The 26,485-nt window shown below is 39.8% G+C and overlaps 3 protein-coding genes across 13 annotated transcripts; 2 read left to right on the forward strand and 1 right to left on the reverse strand.

Annotated features, from left to right (window-relative positions):
• Positions 1 to 302: 302 nt before the first annotated feature.
• Positions 303 to 10,078, reverse strand: rfx1a (regulatory factor X, 1a (influences HLA class II expression)). 8 transcript variants are annotated; one of them, XM_067476846.1, is made up of 18 exons: positions 9,940 to 10,078; positions 7,916 to 8,296; positions 7,426 to 7,535; positions 7,256 to 7,351; positions 6,437 to 6,534; positions 5,975 to 6,347; positions 5,032 to 5,207; positions 4,341 to 4,460; positions 3,952 to 4,085; positions 3,640 to 3,758; positions 3,303 to 3,409; positions 3,039 to 3,190; positions 2,380 to 2,477; positions 2,026 to 2,175; positions 1,395 to 1,603; positions 1,000 to 1,153; positions 866 to 911; positions 303 to 768 (listed from the first exon to the last, which is right to left on the reverse strand). In XM_067476846.1, the coding sequence occupies exons 2-18, from the start codon at positions 8,274 to 8,276 to the stop codon at positions 608 to 610; spliced, it is 2,664 nt and encodes an 887-aa protein (XP_067332947.1). In that variant the 5' UTR covers positions 8,277 to 8,296; positions 9,940 to 10,078; the 3' UTR covers positions 303 to 607. The 8 variants fall into 8 exon arrangements, with proteins under 8 accessions (XP_067332947.1, XP_067332946.1, XP_067332945.1 ...); XM_067476845.1 differs by having other exon boundaries at positions 5,032 to 5,213; XM_067476844.1 differs by having other exon boundaries at positions 5,032 to 5,243.
• On the forward strand, positions 10,060 to 13,685 carry LOC137099695 (relaxin-3-like). Its single transcript, XM_067476866.1, has 2 exons — positions 10,060 to 12,479; positions 13,115 to 13,685. Exons 1-2 carry the CDS (start codon positions 12,320 to 12,322, stop codon positions 13,399 to 13,401), a joined length of 447 nt encoding a protein of 148 aa, XP_067332967.1. The 5' UTR covers positions 10,060 to 12,319; the 3' UTR covers positions 13,402 to 13,685.
• Positions 13,686 to 14,890: 1,205 nt separating this feature from the next.
• On the forward strand, positions 14,891 to 26,158 carry il12rb2l (interleukin 12 receptor, beta 2a, like). 4 transcript variants are annotated; one of them, XM_067478349.1, is made up of 15 exons: positions 14,891 to 15,032; positions 15,496 to 15,594; positions 16,814 to 16,976; positions 17,128 to 17,279; positions 17,461 to 17,600; positions 17,820 to 17,961; positions 21,187 to 21,263; positions 21,371 to 21,608; positions 22,119 to 22,313; positions 22,450 to 22,554; positions 22,642 to 22,776; positions 24,183 to 24,344; positions 24,441 to 24,510; positions 24,613 to 24,718; positions 24,898 to 26,158. In XM_067478349.1, the coding sequence occupies exons 2-15, from the start codon at positions 15,522 to 15,524 to the stop codon at positions 25,264 to 25,266; spliced, it is 2,127 nt and encodes a 708-aa protein (XP_067334450.1). In that variant the 5' UTR covers positions 14,891 to 15,032; positions 15,496 to 15,521; the 3' UTR covers positions 25,267 to 26,158. The 4 variants fall into 4 exon arrangements, with proteins under 4 accessions (XP_067334450.1, XP_067334452.1, XP_067334451.1 ...); XM_067478351.1 differs by having other exon boundaries at positions 16,829 to 16,976; XM_067478350.1 differs by lacking the exon at positions 14,891 to 15,032 and adding an exon at positions 15,186 to 15,325.
• The last annotated feature ends 327 nt before the right edge of the window (positions 26,159 to 26,485 follow it).

Genomic DNA, 26,485 nt, shown 5'->3' on the forward strand with positions numbered 1-26,485 from the left:
ATTAATTAGTAAGAACTAATTTCAGCAACCATTTGCTATAAATGTTTGCACCCTCCTCCTGTCTAAGTTACTTTTATACAGTATTTTCAAGACCACTTTAATACGGCAGTGAGAGTTTCAGGAGGATCTAGGGTGAGCCCAGGTTTCTCGATGAGGAGGAAGCAAGGGTACAGGTTGCAGCGTAATGAGAGAGAGAAATAAAACATGAGTGGCTTTTGTTTATTTTCACGAATCCAAACAAGTAAAAATTCTAATATTCTGCGTTTCTCTTTGCATTGAGAAAGTCTGTTTTTTTCTGTTTGTTTTTCTTCGATCCACATCCTATTGCAATGCCAGTGATTGCATGTTCAATCAGATGTCTCAACATCTAGTTGTGCCATACAGGCAGCAGCAGATACTTAATATGTTGTGATCATGTGTATGTGTGTGTGTGTGTGTGTGTGCGTGTGTGTAAACTAGTGGAACATTTACATAAAGAAGCCAGAGTGTGCACACACATTTACAAGACCTATATACAAGTGTCAACTGTATAAATTAGTGTCCTTTGTACATCTGTGTGTATGATCAATATATTCAACCCACGTCAGCCAGTGTGACTCTGTAGCGCTTAGTTGTCAGCTGATCCAGTGGTGAAAAGGACTCTTTGATCCGTTCTGGCCAGCTTGGCAGGCGGCTCCAGAGACTCCTCTCCTAGCACAGCTCCGTCTGAGGGCAGGGATAGCTCCTGGCCTTCATCATCACTCTCCTCCTCTTCTTCCTCTTCCTCTTCTAGGATAGACGAGATTACGTAAATTACAAATAACTTTTGGAACATGACTGTTTTTAGTCTGAGATACAATAGCAACACATTGCAGAGTGTAATTACCTTTGTCAGGGTCCAGCAGGTTTAAACCACGGCCTAAACTAGCAAACTGATGAAGAAAGAACTGCATTAGTACTGTCAGTACTAAATTATGGCTCACATTGTTCATTTTGCTATGTGCTTGTGTGTTGTGCTACCTCTCCCATGACTGCAATGGGGGTCTCTCCTTTAGCCTGGGCCACTCTGTGCTCTATAAGGTAGTACATGTACTCATCATACAGAAGGCGGATCAAGTGAAAGGAACCAAAACTGGCTGCACTTCTCAGGGTCAGGTCTCTGATGACCATGGAACTGGAGGGCAGAAATGGTAGAACTGAAATCATTGTGACGCATACTGTACATTTTGTAACTTCTTCTCTAACCACAAACAGGAAGTGTTCTGACAAAGTCCAAGGCATTAGTTAACAGTGCTGACTTCTTGAGGATCCTGTTTTACTTAACCAATTGTTTATGTAAATAGTCCCTATAATATAGTTGTAGGGCACACACATATTTTCCCATTAAGATTTTAATCCCATCCCTTCTTTCACACCTGTAAAAGGACCATTTGAGCAGGAATAGCTTAGCAGCCTTAGGGAAAGCAGGGCTGTGCTGGTAGGGCTTTAAAACCTGGGAGACTACACCATCTAACCACGCAGCCCACTGCTCCAGGGAGTTCTGCTGCTGGAGGGTCAGCTTGAAGTCCTGCTCCAGTCGCTGAACAACACGGTCTTCACACCGGCACACCCATGAAGCCTGCTCCTGTTGTGGTTAGACAGGAGGAGGAACATGTCTCACTAAGAGTCACCCCATGTATTAGAAGGCAGCTGGTTTACCTAATGTTTAGAAAAGTACCCACCAAATATAACACTCATTACCAAACATTAAAACTCGTGTGTAAGTTAGAAAAATGTCAAATAAATTATTCTGAGTGTCCTTGGAAGAGTGAGAAACAGAGTTTCTGAGAAAAAGCATGAGGCCTTGTTTTACATTTCCTGAGTAGGAAAGTTTGAGAAAAGATGACACAATAACACAGGAAACCTCATTAAAACCACAAACTACTACAGTAATAGGTGCATGTGCAAAACATTAAAAGCAATCTGACATTTAAGCACAAATGCTGAAAACTGGGTCAAAATGACATGAATGCTCCAAGAGCACAGACTACTGAGACTAAAACCAACCTGGACGTTAGCAAAGTCAACGCGGTTAAGGTCGGAGAGCATCTGGTTGATCTGAGCCGTATTCTGGAGGACAGCACGGGCCGCCTGGGCTAGGTGGTTCAGACTGGTGTAGCGACGCAGTGTCTGGGCAAATGCATTGGCTGACGTGACCTAAGAGAAGACGAGGAGAAAGTCGATGGATCAGACATTATTTATATTAATTCTAATAGTGCTGCATTTTTTCACAATATGACCAGATAATAGAACAGTAATTCATATAAGATAAATCTCTACAGGAGAGGCCTTAAAACTGCCTCCTCTCTGGCTCAGAAGACACATTGTTGTTGTGCAAGCTAATAAAAAAAGAGAATCTACCTTAATGCGAACCATTTCCTCAGGGATGATTATCATGGCATTGGTCAGCCAGCTTTCCAGACTTTTGGCAAAGTTGCGAATGGCTTGAGTTAAGGCACCTCGGGGACAGTAAGAAAAATGGTACATGATACATGATACTGCTCAATTTAAAGTAAGTTTACATTTTTTATCCCCTGAACATGTACTGGTAAAATGGATCATTAAACACCCAGTTCACATAGCTAAGGGTTTGCTGGATGAACAAACTTGCCTATTTATATGCATAAACAGATTAACAAATGAATTCAAATGGAAAACAACGAACATGGAAAATATTTCTGTGGCAGCAGTGTGGGGGCAGGGATTATATAAAAGAATCTTTCCTACAGCAGTACACAAAGTAGTATTATTCAAAGTCTGACTAAAACTGAAACTGAAACAAAAGCAAAAAGTCATAAAATGACCATAAAATGACCAAATGTTTACAGAAAAGAAAAACAAGAAGAGAATATAAAGAAATTAAGAATTATTTGAGCAAATTAAATGTGAGGGTGACCTCTGACTTTTGACTTTTAATATCAACTGTAAGCTAAATAGTCAAACTTTAAAAAGCCAAATTTATTTCATTGTAGTTTTGGAGCGTGTTACAAAATGTATTCAGGCTTAGTGTAGGGTCTTACTGGGGATGGGTCTGAGGACATCAGGGATTAGGATCTCCACCAGGCCCTGGTACAGGCTGTTGTCACAGTCACGGCTCCACCGCAGCACAGGCTCATACTTGCACAGCAACACCAGGCAGGACTTAGGCAGGCGCTTCTCTGACTCATCATGGCTGCCAAGACACACACTTATTAGGGCCTATATTCTGTTTCAAATTTCATGGATTTTTTTCCATTGTGTTTGGGTGAGTTTCGGATGTTTGCACTTCGGTACTGGCAACTCACACAGCCAATGTGGCATCTCCAGCCTGACTCTGGCTGAACCTCCAGAAGGTCTTCCACAAAGTCTCCACCAGGGTAAACTGCAGATTGACCATCACATCCAGTATGGCCTGAAAAAACACATGTTAAAAAATAAAAAATAAAGTTGAACGTTAATGAATAACTGGGGACACACAGATCATCAGGGGACCACCTGGACTGACAAAAAGAAAGGAAAATAAGGTCACAATGTATGACGAGAGTTTAGTTTTAGTATTGAGAGTGTGTGTTTAAGCCCACGTTATTCCTAAGATAAATACTCATTGCCAGCTAGATAACTAATGCCCTTTCAATTGGTTACCTCACAGTGTTCTCTGTACAGCAGCTGAAAGCTCTTTATGTGCTCCAGCTCAATGCCCTCTGGTAGAGACTTGCCCTGGAGGTCGATGTCTTGGAACTCTGGGAGAGCTCTGGATGCATCTGGAAAGCAGAACACAATAACACTGGACACTCCAAGGACATTACAATTAATGCAAGGACTAACTAATAGAACCTTTAAATTCATGTTGTCTATGTGTTGTAATCTCCATAAGATTGTACAAATATACCATCAGACGCATCAGTTGATTACTGTTATACCCGTAGCTATTTGATCCCTGTTGACTGAACTTACCTAGGAACTGCTGGTACTGCTGAACCTGGGTACTGATGTCCACATGCCCTGATCCCTGCTGCTGTTGCTGTTGTTGACCTGCTCCTGCGGCTGTGCCATTGGTCATTCCTTCCACTTTATGTACAGGCTTCAACCTGATGGGAACAAGGATAATGTACGAAAGACCAATCTCGATAAAACATTCAGGTAAAGAATAATGTGATGAATAATGAAAAACAAAAAGGCATTTCTTTTATCATATAACAGACACTGCAAGAGAACTAGTAAATGGTGAGATAGGATGAAAATGCATTTAGTTGGAAAGTGGAAAGGAGATATTTTTAAGAAACTGTTACAATGTTGTAGTAATGTCAGTATTTAAGTTTGTTAAGGGAGATGTATGTGTCTACCTTTGCTTTTGTGAGAAGGGCTGCTGCCTCATGGCCAGATGTTGCTGGTCCTCCATCAAACGAAGTAAAGAGGAACCGGCCTTGATCCTCAGCCCATAGTAGTGGTATTTAGAATTACCCCTATCAAAACCAGAAAAGCTATGTTTTAACATAGATATCTACAGATGACAAATTAGGAGAGAGGGTGATGGAAAAGATTTATTTTGTCATTTAGGTCTATGTAGACATACAATGGTTACTTTCATAAAATATAATAACCAAAAATATTTTACCATATCATTACACACATATAACTAAACATTTAAAAAAAAAATCAGTCTCACTGGTTTGCTCTCCATTTCTCGGTCAGACTCACTCACCCACACAAATGCTGTCTGTCTTCATCACTACCCACACTTCTTTCTACACTAGGCACACGTTTTGCAATTCTCTGAAGCGATCTGTAAATTTTTCCTACAAAATGACCCATTGTTATCCTGTAGGAAAATTGTATTTACACTAATTGACATCTTTCTGCATAGGAATCGCACAGAACGTGTACAGGTGGTCTAACTGTGTCTCTACCTATTCTACTAATGTCACCCTAAAAATCATTAAACAAACAAATTAGAAAGGTTTATTAAGGGGTTGGGCTTATATGTTCACAAATGTCTTCTATATCTGAGTTTGGGTGTCTGATGACCCATCTTACCGTGTGCCCAGGCGTCGTGTTCGTAGCCCCATGAACACAGATCTAATGAGTTTCCCAAAAGATGCAGCATTAACAGGCTCTAGTTTCTGCTCCTGGCAGTGCAGCAGATAGTGGCAGTAGAGGGTAGAACGTGGCAGACTCACTCCTTCAGCTGTTTCATAGTTGTCCAGCAACCACTGTACCTGACACGCAGGCAACGAAGAAAGAAAAAGCTGGTGCAGTTAGCAAAGCTAATAAAAAGGACAGGAACAGGAAAACACGCCTCAAGGTATGCGCACACACAACTATGCACACTTATTTGCATATGCATTCGAAAAATTGTTTTTTTGCTGTCCAGTGCATGCAAACATATTTTTCAATCAATAAAGTATACAAACACAAACAAATCCATTCGCAGTCTGCTGACCATTCAGGAATGAAAACACAAATACATTTGTTTGCGTGCCGTGGCATACAACTTTGGTATGCAATGAATTAATGACCTGGAATACTGATGGGATGTTTGCCAAACATAGGTTGGTTACCATTATCATATGGGGTTCAATATGATGAATTTGGGATGAACAATATAGTGGAGCATTTCAGGCAAATTAAAAATGCCCCTCGTTGCATGCACTGCAATGATATGAACGTGATGAGGTCATGGTTTGCTTTTCTTTGAGGAGGAAAGCACAGTTAAAAATATTGTATGTTAAAAACTTGTGATCTATACACAGGAGTATTATATAGTTTTGATCTCACATTTCCTGACCTGTGATATGAATGTCCACATTTTTAATTGTGCATTCCACCGAACAAAACTCAACTATGACATCATCAATGTGCACCACCAAAGGGTTGTGGGGATGAGAACATAATGAAAAAAATTTCTGCGCTTGGCGCCTCTGCATACCTTCTTGTCTGCCGACGGCACGCTACTCTCTTCGCCCTCTGTAATACTCACAGTGGCTGGGGAGGCGCGGGCGGTGTGCGAGTAGTTCTGATTGTTGCCAGCTGCCCCTCCGGTGCTGCTGCCCAGCATATAACCCCCTTGGATAACATAGCTCCCTGCTGTGCCACCATTGGTGCCTGCCCCATCACCTGCCCCGTTGGTGGTACCAACTGTAGTTACCACTGTGGACCCTCCCCCTGCTGCATTGGTGGGCTGCGCCACAAACATAGACACAGCACCAGTTGTGCCAGCAGTGACTGAGACAGTCAGAGGTGTGCCAGGGGTGGAGGCCTGTGAGCCTGATGTTGGCTGGCCTTCATAATACTGGGTAGCTGTGGTTTGGGTGTACAGGGGTGTGTCAGTGTACGGGAACGTGCTGGATCGGCTGGATGAAAGACAGAGAGATGCATTATAAAGAAAGTAAACTAAAAGTAGACGGAAATGAACATGTATTGGACACAGTTTTATACTAACATGGTGCTGGTGGTGTAGTTGGTGTCTCCCCCTTCCACATACTGCACTTGATTGGTGTACACATGTTGGACTGGCACTGGTGTTAGCTGCTGCTGCACCTAAGGAGGGCAGACATAAACCCACAGGAAAAACAAAAATCTAAAAAATCTTTGTCACTGTTTTTAGACCACAACAAAAGTAAAGGAGAATCATAACAGCTTTTAGGTACAGTTCCTTTACTATTCAAACTTATAAAACTGTCTACAAACAATCTTGCTGTTTCTATCTTAACTCTATTGCAGGACGCTCTCCTATGTCCCTGTCCTACTTGGAAAGTGGTAGTTGGAGCCTGCAGTGGTGCCTGATCTGGACCTGCACTGGTGACTGCAGGGTGGGCTCTTATCTCATTCTCAACATACATAGAGTGCAGATACAGGGACCGGTAATACTGAAGAAGATCCAAGGGGAGATAGAGGGGCCTGCAGTAGTCTTTTATGTTGTCTGGTGAAGGCCAGGGAAGATACTTTGGCTGTCCACTGTCATGATGTAGCTGCATTTCGTCTAGATTCCCATCCCTGACTAATGCTGTCACCTCAGTGCTACGGAAGAACTAGAAGCCAGCAGAAACAAGTTCAACCACAGAAGTGATCCGTTAACCAAGACAAGCATATGTGAAATAGAAATGTAAAATGTCTCAGAAGTCAAATGTGGCTACCTGTTGTGATGGAAGCTGGATGGTTGTTTGTATTCAACAATGTACATAAGTCAGTGATGTTGACAAGCAAAGCAATGTATTTAAACATCAGTGATGAGCTATATTGCTGTTTAGGTATAACTTACCTCCTGGCTAATATGAACTGGCTGCAGACTGGTGACGCCAAGCTGGGTGCCTGGCTCAGTCTTGGCTATCTGAGAGGTAGTCTGCACCACAGACCTCTACTGAGACAAAGACACTATTTAGTTTTAAGAATTAAGGGTACTCACATTGTGTTAGTGTGGAAGCATTTTACCTGTTGAGCCGCCTGTACCTGCTGAACAACCTGTGTGGGAACTCCTGTCTGCACCACAGCTGGTGGGGGACTAGAATCTGACACACTGTCACTTGAGTGAAGGGAGCCCTCTGAAGGACAGAAAGCTACGATAAGATCCTTCAAAGTTGACAACATTAATTTGTTTTTATCAAGTGGATAATATGCTACCAGTTTCTGAATACATCATTTGTACATTGGTGCATTCATCATTCAGGCAAATATTACTAACTCATTAAATCCTGACATGAATAAAGTCACTAAATAATGAAACATGTTTGAATGTTTACAACATAGGTATTTTAAAAAGTTTCATACAGTTCACAGCAACTCCAATTTATCATAGGAAAAGATCAAAATGCGGATCTTGTGAATAAATATGTACTGCGATTTTAGAATTGTAAACCTTTACACTTGCCTGTACAAGATTTGTGAAAAAGTCATATAATGATATGTGATGTTCAGCTTTTACCTGTGACTGTAACAACAATATACTGAGGAGTGCTTTGAGCATTTCCAGACTGTGTGGGGGAGCCCTGGATCTCTGCAGTCACATACTGAGTCTGAGCTGGCTGGGCCTGTGCTGTGGACTGGGCTTGACTACCAGGTGCAGCCTTCTGACTGGTGATAGCGGTGGCTTGTTCAGTAGGGGTTGTTTGCCCTGTGGGTGTGACAACTGTGGGAGTAGTCACAGTAGTCTGAATCTCAGCCAGAAACTGAGGGGCAGTTGCAGGGGTGGAGTTGGTGTCAGGTTGCCCCGGTGTGACGGTAACACCAGTAGCCTGGGGTTGAGCTGCTGGCTGGATCTCACCTACATAGTGTGAGGTGGCCATTACAAGAGCTTGGAATTACCCTATGAAAGAGATACATGTGACCAGTTACAATTTGTTAAATATTAGGGATATTCTGAATTTGATCAATCATCAACTATTACAACCAAATAGAGATTATTTCAGTACACATTTACTGTATCCTGAGTAAATATACAGGGGATGTTTGTTTATAAGGTCTATTTGGTTATTATAGGCTTGATTTCTAGTCACAGTTTTAAAGTAAGAGGTATATAATGTCTGATTTGGAAAATCACAGTTTCTAGTAAAATACAATTTTTATAATGTGTAACTAATAGTCCAGATCTGTCCATTAGCTCTGTACTATTAGTTTCTACAAGCTTTACTCTTAGCTTGTAAAATTAAACGGGCCACACTTGGAATTGAGTCTATTGCTGGATCTCTTAAAAATGCAAATATAAATCATTTATCTCTGGTCAACAGGTCATATACTGAAGACAACAGAAATATTTTGACTTTCGAGTTTCTTTGGCTAGATGATGCAAATGAGTGGGTTACGGGGCTGTTTGTGAAAGTACTGCGGTGGCTGACCTGTTGGTGGTGCCGCAAACGCGTGGGGAGGAGCATTGACGGGAAACGTGTCTCATTACCTGTAATGTGATCACACAGCCCATGGACTTTCACATACACAGGTCGGAAAAATCCCTGACCACAATGCATTAATTGTGCATTGTTGCCTGACACGCATTATTATGAAAGCTTCAATAATTTAGTAACTTTAACGTTAACATTTGGGTTTTTTAACCCCCGTATCTTTGTTTAAAGGAGTGGCAAAAGATATGAGAGAGTAAATAATATCTAAGTATTATGACCCGTGAAATCTCATTAAATATATAGCATTATATATAAAAGGAGGTCGTAACAGCCAAGTTCCACTGAACTCAACTGTTAACACACAAAAAAGCACCTGTTAAAACGCCCTTTTCCGCCACACCCCTTGAACGTTAAATGTCAACTTTACATTAAGGAGAGGAGAATATTTAAAGTGTCAGCGAGTGATCCAACGTTGCTCCTGCTTTAACACTAACTTCCCCTCTTGGGTAGTTACTGTAACACTTGAAACTTGCCTACCGTTACCTTTGGCCTCCCTTCTGGGGAGTTATTTAACGTTAGCGTAATGTACCCTGAGACTATTTTGTGTTGAGTCGGGTACTGAAAAAAGCTTAACGGGTTAAGCCACCGTAAACTCCACGTAAAATACTGTTATCAAGACGAGTTTGAGTCAGTGGTGAACCATTCTGTTGGCTGTAAGCACTAGCGAGTCTGTCGTGACAGCAATGACGCTAGCTATGTAACAAGGTAACACGGCCAGCTAGCTAACTGGTCTCTACAGCAACCGCCATTTTGTACCTTTTGCATTTGACATCGCCATAACAACGGCCTGCTTGAGTATGCATCTGTGGCTGCGTCGTCATGGCAGGCACAATTCAGTGTTACTCGAATGAGTAGCGGCCACTTACCGCCCCATTCAAGACACAGACTCGACTGGTTAACAGAACAACGGCTAACTTGCAAGCTAACCTCAGCTAACCGTGGAAGACAGTTGCCTGTTATGGCCACTGAAACAACAAGGGAAAAAGCAGCAGCACAATTCAGTTGAAGCGTTAGTGGATATGAAATATATCTTATAGGTTAAGAGCTTCACCTCTATTTCCACGTATGTATTTCCAACGGGTAAAATGTCTTCTTTTATTTTTATGGCGGATTCAGTTGTTGTTGTTGTTGATTCTCGTTGCTGGGTTCTTGTCGCCAGGGCTACCGTGGCTATGGCGCTTCGTCCTCACCAGGGCAACTGTTGCTACCCACCCGCTCCATTCCCTCCCCCCTCGTTGCTCTGATTGGCTACGCGCTGCCAAATTGTCTTAAAGTCACAGGGAGGCCAAAATGTTACTACAAAGCCTTCCACGCCCATTTGTGGAAATCATTTGTGTTTCATAAATATAACATTTTATAACAGGCCGATGCTATCCCAGTGAAAGTAATAATATTATCTCAATGCTTTTCAAAATTCTGCTGTTGACCTTATTAAAGTATGACATGAATAACGTTGCGTAACAATAAAAAATGTTTGAACATGTATATAGTATATTTTAAAAATGATTAAGTCTGCTGTATGATTACTTTCATACTGCACGTCCTTAAGCAGCTCCAATTTATCACAGGAAAAGATCAAAATGTGGATTGTTTGAATAAATATGTACTGTGATGTAGAATTGCAAAACTCTGCACTGGCCTGTACAAAGATTTGTGGAAAAAGTCATATAATGATATGTGATGTGCAGCTTTTACCTGTGACTGTAACAACAATACACTGATGAGTGTTTTGAGCATTTTCAGACTGTGTGGGGAAACCCTAGATCTCTGCAGTCACATACTGAGTCTGAGCTGGCTGGGCCTGTGCTGTGGAATGGGCTTGACTACAAGCTGCAGCCTTCTGACGGGTGATAGAGGTGGCTTGTTCAGTAGGGGTTGTTTGACCTGTGGGTGAGTAGTGACAGTAGTCTAAATCTCAGCCAGAAAAGATGGACAGTTGAATCGGTGGAATTGAATTCATCTGCAGTTACTGCAGATAGCGTTTAATACACATTTGATACACATCTCACCAAGGTGATGCATCCCTTTTGTACATCTAGACATATAGAGTTATTATGTGAAGGGCCAAAGGGTGTAGCAGTTTGAGTTATCTAATGAGCCAATTATATTAATACTGGTGTTGTGTTTTAGTGTCCTGTAGTAGGATTTACAGTTTATTACAAATATGTTGGACATTTACACAGTCCTTTTCAGCAATATATGCAAAGAAGCCAGTTTTCTATTACTTATGACTCTTCTTGTGAATTATAATGTCTATTTCTTGTTAACTTGATAAAACACAATACATCTGATTACAGTTGTTTATTTTGCTTGCTTTACCTTTATTCCTATTGCATACACTACATACATACAACGAAAATCCATTAATAAAATATCTGAGTAGTCCAACTGCTATAGAACAACAGCACAGTTACTTTAACTCCTTGCATAGCCAGTTGGCATTTTCTTAGGCCAAGTCATTTTTTCACAGTTTTACAGACATAAAACAACAGAATATTTGACAGCACATGTTGTATATTGAAACACATAATAGTTTATGAAATATTACAAAATCATACCATAAACAGTGTGTATTGACTATAAACTAGACATTTATGAAATGCATGGTCCATTGCATTCTGATATTTTCTTGTGACCTCCAAAGGTCACGCCTATGACACCATGTTAATGATTGTCAGTGTGGACACCGTCCTAAAATGCCATTTTGTTTGCTTGTATGATTGTATTCATTTTAAATTCATTGTTCCCATTGTAATTTCCTAAACGAGTGACCTTTGACTACCTGGATACACAGATAACACTATGTTTTATTTTAGTCTGACTTCTACGTTATCTGACTTTGAAAATGTCACTGGTCCTGTCTCAGTCCTCCCAATTCACCTTTTTGCAAAAGAGATGACAAAGTAATCGATATTCAAGTAAAAAGGAAAAATATATGTGTTGAAGTTATACGGTGTCACAAAATCTAAAAGCTTATGTAATAAATTTGACATTGGTGAGAATAGCCTAACCACTCAATTGGTTGTAACTTATACATGACTAAAACTAATCTACAATAAAACCATCAGGTAGTATTATTGTTGTGGCTGCTCAATGTGTTGAAGCACACAAGGTGCAAAAAGTCCTTCACAAGCTGAAACACATTTATCATGGAGGCCTCTGATATATTCAGTAATTATGCCACCTTTGGTCGGCTTTTTGTCTCCATAAAGGTCTCTGACTGTATCTCATTTTGAAATCTGTTCTTTTCGCAGAGAAGGCCTGCATGCGCAGTATGCGTGTCTCCCTTGTAGGGATCTAAGCACCTTTATAAACCACACCTGGGTCACAGAGAATGTCATAGCTCTTGCAAACAGGGAGACGGAAAGAAAAGTGCTCCTCAAACCTGTCATTTCAAGCACTTCTTTCTTGCTTATTTTCCTTTTGGCACTATGTGGAAATTTGTGTTGCTGGCTGTGTGTCTGTCGGTGGCTGGGGTTCAGCCCTTGGAGGATCCGGCATATGGGGTGAAGCTGTGTGGCCGTGAGTTCATTCGGGCAGTCATCTTCACTTGTGGGGGGTCACGATGGAGACGGTCACTCAGGAGTGCAGGTGAGACTAAGGGAACACATTCACCATTACCATTACTGACTTTGTGATGTACTTTTGTGACTTTCTAATTGTTTAAGGATTTATCTGGCAATTATGTGTTTTAATCTGCTAACTAAATCATATCCATTCCCTATTGCTTTATAAAGTATAATGATAATTTGATAATACTTTGTGATTTCTGTGCATCGGTGTAAATTAAATGTGTTTCTATGAAGTTCTATCTCAATTGCCTTCTGCTCATTTGTAGTGGTGCACAGTTGTGATTAAAGGCACGCTCTAAGGATTATTTCAATGGAGACAGGAGGAAATTAGATTTTAATACAACAAGAAAAATGATAGAGAATACTGTTATTATGTTTGTGTACCCTACTTAGTGTTTTTAGCATGTGTATTTTAAAAAATCTCCAAATATTTATTTTAATTATAACTATAAGAAAAAATTATGTTATATTGCATTAGTTTGAAATCCAGTGCATTAGGATTTTTTTAAGATGCCCAGTCCCTCAATTATGCCATCATCCTAAATTCTTTAAATGATAATACAGATAATAAAAAAGCACAATCTTTAGCTAATGTCTGGGTGTAAGAGAAAAGCGTAATATTCTCTAATGTATCATTTGCGCATTTTGTTGCAGGAGATGCTTTAGAGGACCCATTCAGCTCCCGACAAGTAGAGTTTTCAGAGGGCTGGAATCAAAACTCAGCGGTGGAGAATCTTTTTCACAGGAACAGAGATCAAAGCTTTGCATCTTTAGACAAATCAGAGGGAGTGTTTAGTAGGCCAGCTCGTTCTTTTATCACTGAAGAGATCCTGGAGGCACTGCGAAAGGCTGACCGCAAGGGCCGGGATGTGGTGGTGGGTCTGTCCAATGCCTGCTGCAAGTGGGGCTGCAGCAAGAGTGAAATAAGCTCTCTTTGCTGAGAATCTACTTTGTCCATCTAAGTCAATACATGTTCAGAATTACTTTCTATATTAACAAACATAAATACATACAGATACGTTCCTTTGTTTTCAGTTCTCTTTAATATTAGATCATTTTATATTGAGTGCCTTTCAGTAAACCCTGAGTTGTTACAGTAAATGTTTGTTTTTTTTGGTTTTATGATAGGTATGGAAAGGGCTGTCATTTGTTCAAACTGTTTATATATTTCGGTTAACAAAATGCATTCTAGACTTTGTAATAAACAGCCTTATTCAGTCTTGGACCAAGTCTCATCTTTTTTTTTAATGAATTATGTGATTATACGACAGGTCACTAAACAAGGTTTATAGGGTTTGTAATTTTAGTTTACTTGTAAAGTAGTTGGATTCATTGCGCATTAGGTGTTGATTGGTTAAAGGTTCGGACCCAGTGCAACCACAAGGGGACACAAGCCAGTGTCTTCTTATGCCAGTCCCAAGTCTGGATAAATGCAGAGGGTTGTGTCAGGAAGGGCATCTGACATAAAACACACGCCAAATTAAAAATGGGAATCATGACTTTCACACCGAAAATTACTTTAGAGTTAAAGGTTCAGACACATTATCCTAGTATTCTAGTTAAATCCTAGTCATCCTAGTATTTAACATCAGCTAGTACAATTGTTCCTTCCTTAATAAGAAATTAAAAGTAATTTTATTTACTAATTTATTTATATAACCAATATAATAGTAAATAATACAAACAAATTACAAATACAAATGCATCAGTGTTCAGCCACCATTTTAAGGTTTTAGCTGGTTCAGGTAAAGCTGGTTTTGAGTGCTTAATATACAGTTCAGATCTTTTAGTGAATTGAGTCCCAGCAAATGTAATACAGTGTGAGGGGTCATGATAAAAAAAAAACATAGAGGAAAGAGAGAGTTCAGTTTGTGTTCATGTTGTGGACTTTCTTGAAATCTTTGCTAATCGTCGCTTAAAATTAAGCTTGGGAAATGTTAGGGAAATCACAGCTACCAACTTATATTAACAAACAATACATGACATGATCTACATATGCTTAAGGTTCAGTTTCACACCGATCTCTCTGTCTACATGCATTGCTTGCCCATACCTACACTCTCCCTCTCTGTTTAATGCTGTAGGAGACTAACATGTTCATTATGTCGGGTGGGCTGGCAAAAACACTGAGCAAAACATTTATTTTTCTTTGTAGTGGAAAGAAATAAATGGACAAATTGTGTCTTACTTTATCTATTATAATTATTTTAAACTGTGCAACCTGAATTGAATTGAATTATCTTAATGTTTCCCCAGAAAGCCTTTAAACTTTGTGCATCATAGTATGATACGTAGGATAAAGTTAGGAACCACTGCTAAAAAACAAAAAACCAAGTGCTAGCAGTGGTAGCAGCAATAAAGTACACATACTTATACTCAAATAGAAACTCAAGCACATGCCAGCGCAATAGTGACGACCTAAACCAAACGTCTGATGTACGTCATCGCTAATTGTAAAGGGGGCGGAGCAACCCGGCTAAGTAAACCGAGTACAAAACTTAACAACAAAACGTTCTTTAAACAAAACTGCCACACAATGCACGACTGGTCTCCAGCTATGTCTCACAATGAGGTAAACAATTTGCATCTAATTGATAATGTTATTTCCAGTGGTATTGTTAAAGAACTAAACTGTTCCCCGCAATGGGAGACAATTATTCAGACCTCCCAACTTCTACGGAACATTTGAACTGTTATCGGAAGCAAGTGCGCTTTCACGAAACGTTAGCAGCGGTATCTAATATTATTTTCACACCGTTATTTGTTTGTTTATATTAAAATGATTGAAGGTGTGCGCATCTGGCATACAGTCTATCGGTGTTTGTGCCAAACGGGTGAATGTCGAGTATTTTAAGTTTCGATAAAGTAAGTCCACATGTTCCTTAACTGTACATATCAATACGTTACTGTAACTTTTCTCTATCACAAACACCAACAAAGTACCTGGACTTGGATCTGACTCTTATAGGTCATAGCTTTTGTGATTACATCTCCATTTTCTGGGTGTATACATGTTTATTTGTGTTTTCCAACAGGCACTAGAAACCTGGGTCCAAATGTAATGGCCACACTAAGGGCGAGGTGGCTTCTGTCCAGCTTGCTGTTAAATCTAGGACATTGCTTTGCTGAAGCAGGTATGTTTTCTCAAGCGTGATGGTTACATGCTTTACAGGTTCAATTCTTCTTTGCTTGTACTAAGCTCTGTTTTTTCAATGTTAACCTTTTTCATACTTTTACTCCTCCACAGTGGTGAACTGTGCCTTTTACTCCATTCCATTTATTTAATAGCTAGACTTATGATGGCAATCTTAAGACTTAACAAACAAAATATCTTTACAAATTGGGTCAAAATAGCTCATATTCCGGCTTAGCATTCAAGTCCATACAAAGTGATGCAACATGAAGGATCATGAGTCTCAGCTCTTGTATTAGTATTTCAGTGAAAAATCTAAGTAACCCTTCTAATCTCACCCTTCAACTATATATTAATAAATAGTTATGTAAATGAATAAAATAGATGTTTCATCCAGTTTAAAGCTCAAACTAAGGAGAATTGACTATAATAAAATTGACCTGAGTCTTTTATATGTAGCATATTTTCTACTTACACTAAATGCGTAACATAAAGTTTAACATGTTTTGATACAACTATTCACAAGTGAAACAGTTGTGAACAGACCCTAAATGGTTTTGTATTAGTGCCTACACTGAAGAGGAAGTAGCGATAAAGGAAGCGTGCAGTCATTTGGACCACACCGATACAAGAGCTTATTTCCTGTTAACGTCTCTAGCAGTTATCTTCCCTGCAATGTGTTGTGTGCAGGCTGAGCTGATAATCGCTATAAATGTGTAGGCTTACGAGAAATGGGTAAAGGTGTCAGTCTTGTGATAAATTGAAAAAAAAAAAAAAGGTACGTGTGTTTGCATAAATATGACAACGTCTGTTGTGTTTTTTCCTTGTGGTTAATGTTCGACTATCTGTTGCTTTCTAGCACTTTTTTCAGTACATTTGCTTGTGAGTCATGGCAGAAGAATTTTGGATTTAACATTTTAGTATGTGCCACTGTCCAAAAAGTCACAGGTTTTTTTACTGCTGTGTGAGTCAGTGGAGCCGTTTACTGTGTCTATGTTTTTAGTAGCAAACTAGAAATCCCAGTAGTACCATATGTTTTTTTAATTTACACATCCCCTAAATTAATACATCCTAATTCAACAGTCTTGCTACAAATTCTTATTTCAACAACATTACGAGGCTTTTCTGTTAAAGCTGCCTTTGATGATTAGGTTATTTATTTATTTAATTTTAAAATAAATTTTCTATCACACTAGTTTTGTGTTTTTATATCCTTCTAGTCTTTTTTTCTTCAGGTCCTCCTGGTCCTCCCTCCAATCTTGACTGCTTTATCCCATGTGATGAAACAACCTGTCAGGTGGATATTTGGTGTACTTGGGATCCAAGGCTGGACCCTGAAAACCCCACAAACTACAGCCTTCACTGGGAGACAACAAACACCAAGTAAACACAGATATTGTTTGTTAATCATTTAATAATTTAGACCTTTGGATGACAATCTAAACACTTTAAACACTCTAAACACTCAGAATCCTTCTGATTTATTTTAACCTCTCTTTTCTACTCATCCTGTTTTGTCTTGCCTTGTTTCCAGGGAGGCGCATGTGATTAGTGGTTACAAATCAAGTGGGTCTATCCACCGGGAGCACTTCTCCAGCCACGGAGAGCTTCATGTTTGGGTTGAAGCTAGGAACCAGCATGGTTCTAGCAAATCTCAGAAGATTATCTTCAACACAGCAGATATTAGTGAGTGAGCCTTGCACATAATAATTCATAAATAAATACATCACCATCGATGACAATAATGGTAATAATAATTTAATAGTAATATCAATAGTAGTCGTGTTTGATACAATTATGGCAGCCAGGATCAAAGTAATTGATGTGTTACACCTGAAAAGTTTTGGGTATGTTTTTGTGTCTTCAGTCAAGCCACCCCCTCCTAACATTACATTGAGCCATCAAGATCAGTTAGAGATAGATTGGACTTCCATCTGTGATCAGCTGCAGCTTTCTTTGGGACTTTGTGATGTTCGAAATCGGACTGAGGCGGACCAAGTGTGGCAGGTGTTTTTTGTTTAAGTTTTGTCTACGTTTTCCTTTTTTTCCTTTCAACATGGTCCACATTGTGTGGTGAATGTTTTGCCAGTAGGGAACAGAGCAGTTTGCAGAATGAATGAATGAATGTCCCATAAAAGCTCAAAGAAAACTAGATATTGTTTATTAACTATAAGCTTTTGTTACTGAATACATGCTAAGGCTCCATTTTGTTTTTCTCCTTCACAGCTGGAAAGTGGATTCCATGGCCGCTATACATTGGACAAACCCCACCCCAGGATAGTCCTTGAGCTTCAAGTTCGTTGTGCCTGTAACATAGGCAAGACAAGTGACTGGAGTGAAATCCTCAGGATAAGTTGTGATGGGATAGGTGAGTCCTTATTAACACATATTTATATATATATTTTTTTACTATTCATTATTTTTATTCTTCTCTTCTACTTCAAAATATTTAAGTCCTGAATAGTTAAACATTTTGGGAACCTGCATTATTTGTTTTCTTGCCAACACATAGACGATAAAATCTATAAAGTTAAAGCTGGAGCCAGTAGCTAGTTAGCTTAGCTTTGCTAGAAGACTAGAAATAAGGAGAACAGCTGATATGTCCTTGCAGCATTGTAGCAAAATCCATTTTCCAGCACCTCTACAGCTCACTAATTAACTCATATCGTATTGTTTAATCAATAAAAATCAGCAAATTGTGGTTTTACAGGGTGGGAGGTTATGTGTTGTGTTGTGTTAAGTGCCTTATGTGACTCCAGGCAGTTACTGCACCTGACCCGGATATATCCTCCCATATAACCTTCTATAAATCAACTTTTTGTTTTATTTGCTTACTCTGACTTTAGCATAATGAAACAATCGCTGTGCATGTTGTGCCAACTGAAGCAGCATAGTCCACGCCCACCAGTGAGTGGGCCAAACGTTGGTACTTTATTACTCTCATGGTGCACTCAATTACATCTTCAGTCGCACCATAAAAGAGTGGCGCTCATGGCACCTTGTGCCGACTAAAGAGCAATTCCTTGCTAAAGAGCAGATATTTAAATTTTGACTTATATAGCGCTTTAATCCAAAGCACTTTACAATGTTGTTTCCCATTCACACACACACTCACACAACGATGGCGGTGGCTGCCATGCAAGGTGCTCGCCTGAACCACCAGGAGCAACTTGGTGTTCAGACGTTCTCCTTCTCTTGCTCTGTCCCAGCAGCAAGCTCTCCTGCAAATGGTGCATTGGGTGTCTAATTTATCGTGTCTGGGATACACTACTGGCTCAGTCAATTATCTCCCTGAGTGTGGAGCTTGATGTGGCAAACATGCGGGCGGAGAGGAGACAGAAACTGCATGCTATGCACCACCTGTGACTCCTCGCTGCACTGCCACAACTCCATTGGTCATGAGGCTGCTGGGCATGAATGTTTGAGGCCCACACGGTGGTTCCCCTCGGCCTCCTACATATGAGACAGCCGCAGTGCTAGTTTTCTCGCCTGCAGATCAATCCTGTGCTTCATCGGAGAAGATTGGTCATGATCCCCCCATCAGTGGGTCCAGGGAACCCTGAGTTATGTTAGACAGTGTTTCCCTCGGCTGTCCCCCAAACATCTTGGTGTTCACAGACGCTTCGCTGATGGGATGGGACTAACCTTGAGGGGGCAAGTGATCATCACGGCTCCTCAGCATGGCCAGGAGGTTGCTGCTGTGGGCACACTCATATTTCCACTCCATTACAGCTGTGTACATCCCTGCCGTACTGAACACAGCCATGGACACAATTTATCGGGGGGGCCCCCTGCCCTGAGGAATGGGTACTCCACACAGAACTGGTCCAACAGGTTTGGTGCAGGTTTGGCAGAGCCAAGGTGGACCTTTTTGCAGCCTGGGGTAATGCCCAGTGCTGTCTTTGGTTATCCCTCAGCGCTCAGGATTTTTTCCCCTAGGGGTGGATGCATTCTCCCATTACCCTTGGCTCAGGTCCTTTATGCCGTTCCACCTGTTCCCCTGATTCCCTGGTTGCTGGACCGTGTAAGTGTCCAACTGTCATCCTTGTAGCCCCGAGGCGAGTGGGAGCACCACAGTTTCCGGCTCCCTGCCAGATGCTGGCAGGCCGGTTGACCAGGATTTTTCGCCCCGGGTGGTGGCCACTATTCAAGGCGCAAGAGCGGCCTCCCCCGTTTCCTTTTATGTTGACAAGTGGTCATTATTTCAGCGCTGGTGCTCAGACAGGCCCATTCATGCCCTCTTCCTCATGTTCTTTCTTCAGTCCCTTGCAGACGGGCTTATCCTTTAGCACAGTGAAGACATATGCTGCCCCAATCACCTCTAGTCATGAGGGATTCGCAGACAGGTCTGTTTTTAGCCATCCCCTGCTGAAACGTTTTCTAAGGGTGTGAGGCAACAGCGTCCTCTTTCATGCCCCCTGGCCCCTCCCTGGGATCTTTTTCTCGTGATTCGTGCCTTGTCTGCCCCCCCGTTTAAGCTGCTGGTTCAGGTCCCCCTCAGGCTCCTGTCATGGAAGACAGCGCTGCTCTTGGCCGTCACTTCCATGAAGAGAGTAAGTTACCTCTCGGACCTTTCAGCCTCCCTGGAGTGTCTCTATGGAGACCTCAATCTGGCTGTTCTCCAACCTAATCCTGCCTTCATGCCCAAGTGCATTACTAGTTCTTTCAGGTTGAGAGTCATAACTCTGGAAGGTTACTGCATGCCCCCTTACTCTTCCTCTCTGTGGGACACCCTTTTTCTGTTCAACGCCTGGCCCAGCCCCCAGAGGATCTGTGCACACTCCACAAGAGTATTGGCTTCCTCTGTGGTGTAGCTCAGAGGGGTATGGATGAAGACATCTGCCTGGCGGCATTCTCATCCTCCGCTTGCTCTTTCGTCCGGTTCTATCTTCAAGTCGTTTCACACCCGGCACTCTGGGGATGGTTAGTTTGTCATGTCTGTCTCTATCCTCTACCCTCAGCAGATTCCCCCCTTTTTTTCTCTCTTTCTGCTCACCCACTGTCTTCTGACTAATTCACAGCTGTGACCCACCCCTTGTAATTTTCATGGTTTGGGTCTGTCCAGCTGTGAAGCAGGGTTCTGTTTTTTCTCCTTCAAGCTACTGTATAGCACGAGTGAGGCGTGAAATACATCCTAGTGTAGCATGTGATTCATTATGCTACAGCCAGAGGGCTGCGCATCATAGTCATAGAAGCTATGGTTACAATACGTAACCATCATTTTTACAACCATAACCCTTTTTGTAATGATTAAACAAGCCAGATATGACATGGTATATGGACAGATATGAGAGGGGTAACTCCCAGCAATTCTCAACAATTTTCACTTTCTAAATGGGCAACTAGTCATTCAAATTCAAACATGATTACAATAACACTTAACTCTATATACGCTTAGATTAAGGTATTTTATAAATAGTGAAGATTTATAAGATGGCACATTGTAATGTAATTTAGCTCAACAGTGTCATACCTGACTTAACAAAGTAGCCAATTTCTCTGCTAAAATTATGAATCAGTGACTCTCGAAACTCTGCACTGGGTTATGATTTTCCTATTACCCTTTTGGTTTTCTGTCTCTTTTACCTTTTAGCCCCTGTTGGAAAATTGGATATATGGAGGGACTGTGGAATATCCCCCACAGGCTTCGACTGTATTCTGACCTGGAAGGTAGGTAAAGAATTAAACACACTTGTTATTTTTCCACTAGTGACCCAATGTCTTAAATTATAAAGACTCACCCCTAACTAGCCTCTCCTTGTCTTTATCCCTTCCAGAAGCTTCCAGTATCCCAGGCATGTGGGATCATTTTGGGATATGAAGTGGGATTGTCCTTCATTAATGGCACAGAGATCCTGGTGAATTTGTCCACTGCTGGACCAAGCAGCCAGTTGGTGTGTGATGGGATGCAGTGCTACCTCAACTCGTCTCTAAAGGATGTATTATCATTCAGTGTATCAGCTTATAATGCTCATGGTGCCACTAATCCTTCTTACCTATCTATATCAGAACCAGGTATAGTTTTAATTACTGGGATCATTTTATAGAGCTCTAATTTTCTAGTTATAAAACAGTTTTTTGTTTGATGGCCAGAAAGCCAAAACTAGATGATTATAAAAAATAAGAAAAAAAGAGTTACAATTAATACTTTATTAAATTTAGTTTCATCTTTATTTTAATATATTTATAATTGATAGTTCAGTTCCAGTTCATCTTCTTGCATTAATTTGTCTGAATATTTTATTTCACTTTTACTGAAACAGACCCTGTTAATCAATGAGTCACTTCAGACCAATGGAGTAAAATAATTGAGAAAATTTGTGAGCTGTATTGTTCCTATTGGCAATTAAGTCACTTTATGATTATGGTCCCAAACAATGTGCTAATATGTATATCAGACATTTTATTGATTCCTAAAATTAAAATGAAAAGAAATGAAACCGCAATAATTTTGCAGTTTAAATATTGACATTGTACATTCGCCCGTCTGCTAACAACTCAACAAAGTCTTTGTCTCTTTCTAAGGTAAAGAGAAAAATGAACATCTCATTGACTTCAAGATGAACACGGAGAACCTCACAGTGTCCTGGAATTTACCCTCGCAGATCTCTGAAAACCTCTCTGAAATAGTATTGCAGTACAAAAAAGCAGGGGCTCTGCCAGGCCAAGAATTTTACTGGATCAAACTAAATAAAAAACAAACAACAGGCTTTTTTAAAGGTCTGTTTGGTTTATATGCTTTTATAACAATAACATTTAAAAGTTATCATTATCATTAGAAAGTGAGTTAATAAAAACTTTGTGTTAACTGTTTTTTAAATTGCTGTTTCATTCTGGTTTGTGTCTCCACCTACAGGTCAATTTAACAAGTTCACACCATTCAATATATCACTGTTCACAATATTACATAGTGGGGAAGTCAAGCATCTCTCATCAGTTATTGGATATTCTCTTGAAGGCAGTAAGTATTTTTTTTTTAAATCTAAATCTAACCTTGTATTAAGTGTAAGATAAACTTGTAATACTCATGTCTTTTTTCAAATTTCAGCCCCTGCCAAAGTGCCTTCATTTAAGGTGTCTTCCATTGCTGCCACTCAGGTGACCCTGTTTTGGGGGTCTATTCCTCTCTTGAAACAGAATGGAATTATCCGGTGCTACCAAATAGGTGTAGATAAACACAATGGTAAATACTTTTTAACAATGCATATTACAGTTGTAGTAATTAGTATTTAAAGGGAACCTAAGTTAGAATATTTAGATGTGTTTGTCATTAAATCAATTGTAGCATGGCTCAATGGTCAATGTCGGTCTAACTCCACCACTTTGTCCATACAATCATGACACTTACGACATTCACATCACCCTTGGCTGTTATTGTGTTTAGTTTTTATTAGCAATAAATAAGCACATAATACTTTTTTACTGCTTACCTATTATGAGTTACCAACCGAAGATCAGTGTGTTATGATTATAATTGTGTTTCATAATTTGTTACCAAAAAAAGTAAATGTGGGCAGAGGTCACTGATCTGCAGCAAACTGCGCAAAAAAATGTGGAACCATTTCAGAAACATTACCTTCACCGTAAAGTTGTGAAGACTTTAAACATCCCACAATCTACAGTATATAATATCATCTAAAGATTCCAAGAATTGGGCCGAAACTCTGTGTGCAAGGGACAAAGCTGAAGATGAAAGATGGATGTATGTGATCTTCAGGTCCTCAGGCAGCACTGCATTAAAAACGAGCATGATTCTCTACTGGCCATCACTGCATGGGCTCAGGAACACTTCCAGAAATCACTGTCTGTGAACACATTTCACTGTGAAATCTGCAAATGTAATTTAAAGCTGTATTGTGCAAAGAAGAAGCCATATGTTCACTGGCCCAACGCTCTTTTAAAATTGTCTGAGGAAAAATGGAAAACTGTTCTATGGTCAAAATTTGAAATTCTTTTTGGAAACCATGGATGCCATTTCCTAGAATCTAGAAAGGAACCATCAATGCTGAAAGGTTCATAGAGGTTTTAGAGCAACATATGCTCCTATCCAGATGTCTCTTTCAGGGAAGGTCTTGCTTATTTCAGCAAGACAATGCTAAACCACATACTGCATCACCAATATAAAACATTTGGAACATCATAAAACAAAAAAATCCAACAACAAAAGCCCAGGATTGTTCAGCAAGTAGAATCCTGCATCAGACAAAAATGAGACGACATTCCCTCGTAAAACTCCAGCTGGTTTTTCATTGCTTACTATACATTTACAGACAGTTGTTAAAAGAAGAGGGAATGATAAACAATCACCCTCTTCCAACTTTTTTGAGATGTGTTGCTGCCATCAAATTCAAAATGAGCTATTATTTTCCATGAAATGTAAAAAGTTCTTAGTTTTAACATCTGATATGTTTATGTATTATTGTGAAAAAACATGGGTTGTAATGATTTGTAAATAATTGCATTCTTTTATTTTATGTTTTACACATCGTCCCAACTTTTTTGGAATTGCGGTTGTAGTTTGGTTGGTCTTCTGTGTTCTGTCAGCTGTTCTCTAAACCTAAACTCACTATAGACAATTTTTCTCCTTAGTGCACAATGTGACAGCATCCCCACAGCGAGTCAATAACACTTTTGAGCTGAAGTCACTCAGTCCAGGCCAGCAATATGAGGTATGGATTAGAGCTGTGACTGCGGCTGGGCCTGGAGAAAATGCCACCACAACATTTAAAACAAAACAGAGTGAAAATCATGGTACTGCACTACCGCATCCATTTCTTCTTTGACTCATGTTGAAAATTTTTCTTTTGTTGACACTATCTCGTTTAATTTTTTCCCCCTTTTTCTCAGTGATATTACTGGTTGTCGTGTGTCCAGTACTTTTACTGACTATAATTTGCTGTATTATTGGCATATGCAGGTGAGATTATTATCCAAAAAGAAGTTTGCTTTTACTTACGTTTAAGAGTGTGAGATTGTAAAGAGTGTTTTTTTTGTTGTTGTTATTTTCCCTGTGCCCCAGCGGTTGTTGTGGAGAGAAGAAAGCATGCCGATTGATGTCACTTTCTTTTTACGACAAAGTGCCAGATCCCCGTAATAGCCACATCTTTGAACAGATGAAGAACCAGGTGAGGACCTATTGAACTGATCAGACTTCTTTTTTACATTGTTGACCTGGGAATTCCCCTTGTCTTACTATTCCATTGTAAACTCATTATCCTGTCTGAAATCAAATATGGTCATATGTCGTGAAGTCCTAGTTTGTTGCTGAGTATTAACAAAATGGTTGTGTGTGTCCCTGCTATAGATTAATGACCCTGCGACTTGGCTCTGCATACCCATAAATGAGCCACATCCCAATATCTGTATATTGGAAATTGTGGAAATGGACAATGGGGCTTTCAGGTCATCAAAGAAATCTTATAGTCTGGATGGATTGCCTAGGTCAGTAGGGGAAGATGGATGTTTAGAGATGGACTGCCAAGATGATCAAAAGGAGGATGCCGTTACAGAGGAGTGCGATGTCCACACATCTGAAAGAGACGAGTATAGAAAAATGGTTGATTCTGATGAAGAGAAGGATAGGGATGATTGCTGGAACTCATCAGAGGAAGACCACTTTACCTCAGGTTATGAAAAGCACTTCATGCCCACTGCTGTAGAAATACTGGGTTAGTGTCATGATGTCTCGGTATTGGACTATAAACATTCCAAAGATCTTTCTGTATAAGCTAATGAGCAGTGAGCTAGTTCCTCCCACCACCCTGGCTTGTATGTTTTGCATGCTTTGGTCCTTGTTTCTATTACATTGGATTTGTTTTTGTTTGTTTCATCATTCGATGTTTGCTTTTTTTTTTTGGTTGTTGTTGTTGGTTTGTTTATTTTTGTAACCTTTGCCTTTTTGAATGACAGTTCATATATACCCCATGAGGGGGGGGGCTGGTTCTTTCAGGTCGAGAGTTCAATGGCTAACCTCACCTCACCAGGTTTGGCCCAGCCCAGGCCAACCCAGCATAAGCCCCAATATAATGGGAGGGTTGTGGCATGAATGGCATCTGGTGTAAAAACTCCTGACAAATTAACATGTGAAACATGTTCTGCGGTGGCAACCCTTAAAGGGACAAGTTGAAAGCTGTTGATCTTTCTTAATATGGCCTGTGAAAATTTAAACCAAACAAGATATTTTAAAAGAAAGATTACCAACAATGCATAGAAAAACTGACAACTCAGTGCGCAGTAAATTGCAATGATCCTGTAAGACACACGTGTTCCAGTTTGGAACCCTAATAATAATGTATGCATAATTATGTATGCAAAGTCAGAAATAATACTTGATAGCACTTGCTAACATATGCAAAAAATCTCAGGAAACACAAGAATACATTATGTGTGGAATTAAACTATATATTCACGTAAAATCCACCATAAAACACATTTTTATTCCAGTTATGTCAAACTATATACACAGATCTGCAAAACAGAAATGTCCCTATCAAATGGATTTTAAATATATAAAGCTGTAAGAGTTCTTGCTATTTTGAACCCACTGAATTAAAGTGTTAAAATGAGGTGCTATTTTTTCTATTATTGACCTATATTTTTTTATTATATAATATATTATATAATATAAAATACTATATTCTTTATATATTTTTATATTTTTTTTATATTCTTGCACCTTAGACTTTATTTTTAATATGATAAATGTACATTGGACATATGTGCAAAAGTGTCATATATGATTAAGTAATCCGTTTAAACCAGGATCTGGCAGTTTCCTTCACATCAATAAAAACACAAGCTATATTTTTATATAGCTTTACATAGATCTTATGTTGATCCAACACAGTAATAAAATCATGTGAACACCTCGATTTAAAAATCCTAGTTTTAAA

Source organism: Channa argus, chromosome 15 (assembly GCF_033026475.1).
Source record: "Channa argus isolate prfri chromosome 15, Channa argus male v1.0, whole genome shotgun sequence".
NCBI classification, from domain to species: domain Eukaryota; kingdom Metazoa; phylum Chordata; class Actinopteri; order Anabantiformes; family Channidae; genus Channa; species Channa argus.

Bases quoted from the DNA above. Each gene is read 5' to 3' on its own strand.
- rfx1a (XM_067476839.1), bottom strand. From the start codon at position 8,276: ATGGCCACCTCACACTATGTAGGTGAGATCCAGCCAGCAGCTCAACCC. The intron at 7,536-7,915 runs GTAAAAGCTGAA...TCTGTCCTTCAG, and splicing joins TATTGTTGTTACAGTCACAG to AGGGCTCCCTTCACTCAAGT. The intron at 7,352-7,425 runs GTAAAATGCTTC...TTGTCTCAGTAG, and splicing joins AGGTACAGGCGGCTCAACAG to AGGTCTGTGGTGCAGACTAC.
- LOC137099695 (XM_067476866.1), top strand. From the start codon at position 12,320: ATGTGGAAATTTGTGTTGCTGGCTGTGTGTCTGTCGGTGGCTGGGGTT. The intron at 12,480-13,114 runs GTGAGACTAAGG...ATTTTGTTGCAG, and splicing joins ACGGTCACTCAGGAGTGCAG to GAGATGCTTTAGAGGACCCA.
- il12rb2l (XM_067478349.1), top strand. From the start codon at position 15,522: ATGGCCACACTAAGGGCGAGGTGGCTTCTGTCCAGCTTGCTGTTAAAT. The intron at 22,314-22,449 runs GTCTGTTTGGTT...CTCCACCTACAG, and splicing joins AACAACAGGCTTTTTTAAAG to GTCAATTTAACAAGTTCACA. The intron at 22,555-22,641 runs GTAAGTATTTTT...TTCAAATTTCAG, and splicing joins TGGATATTCTCTTGAAGGCA to CCCCTGCCAAAGTGCCTTCA.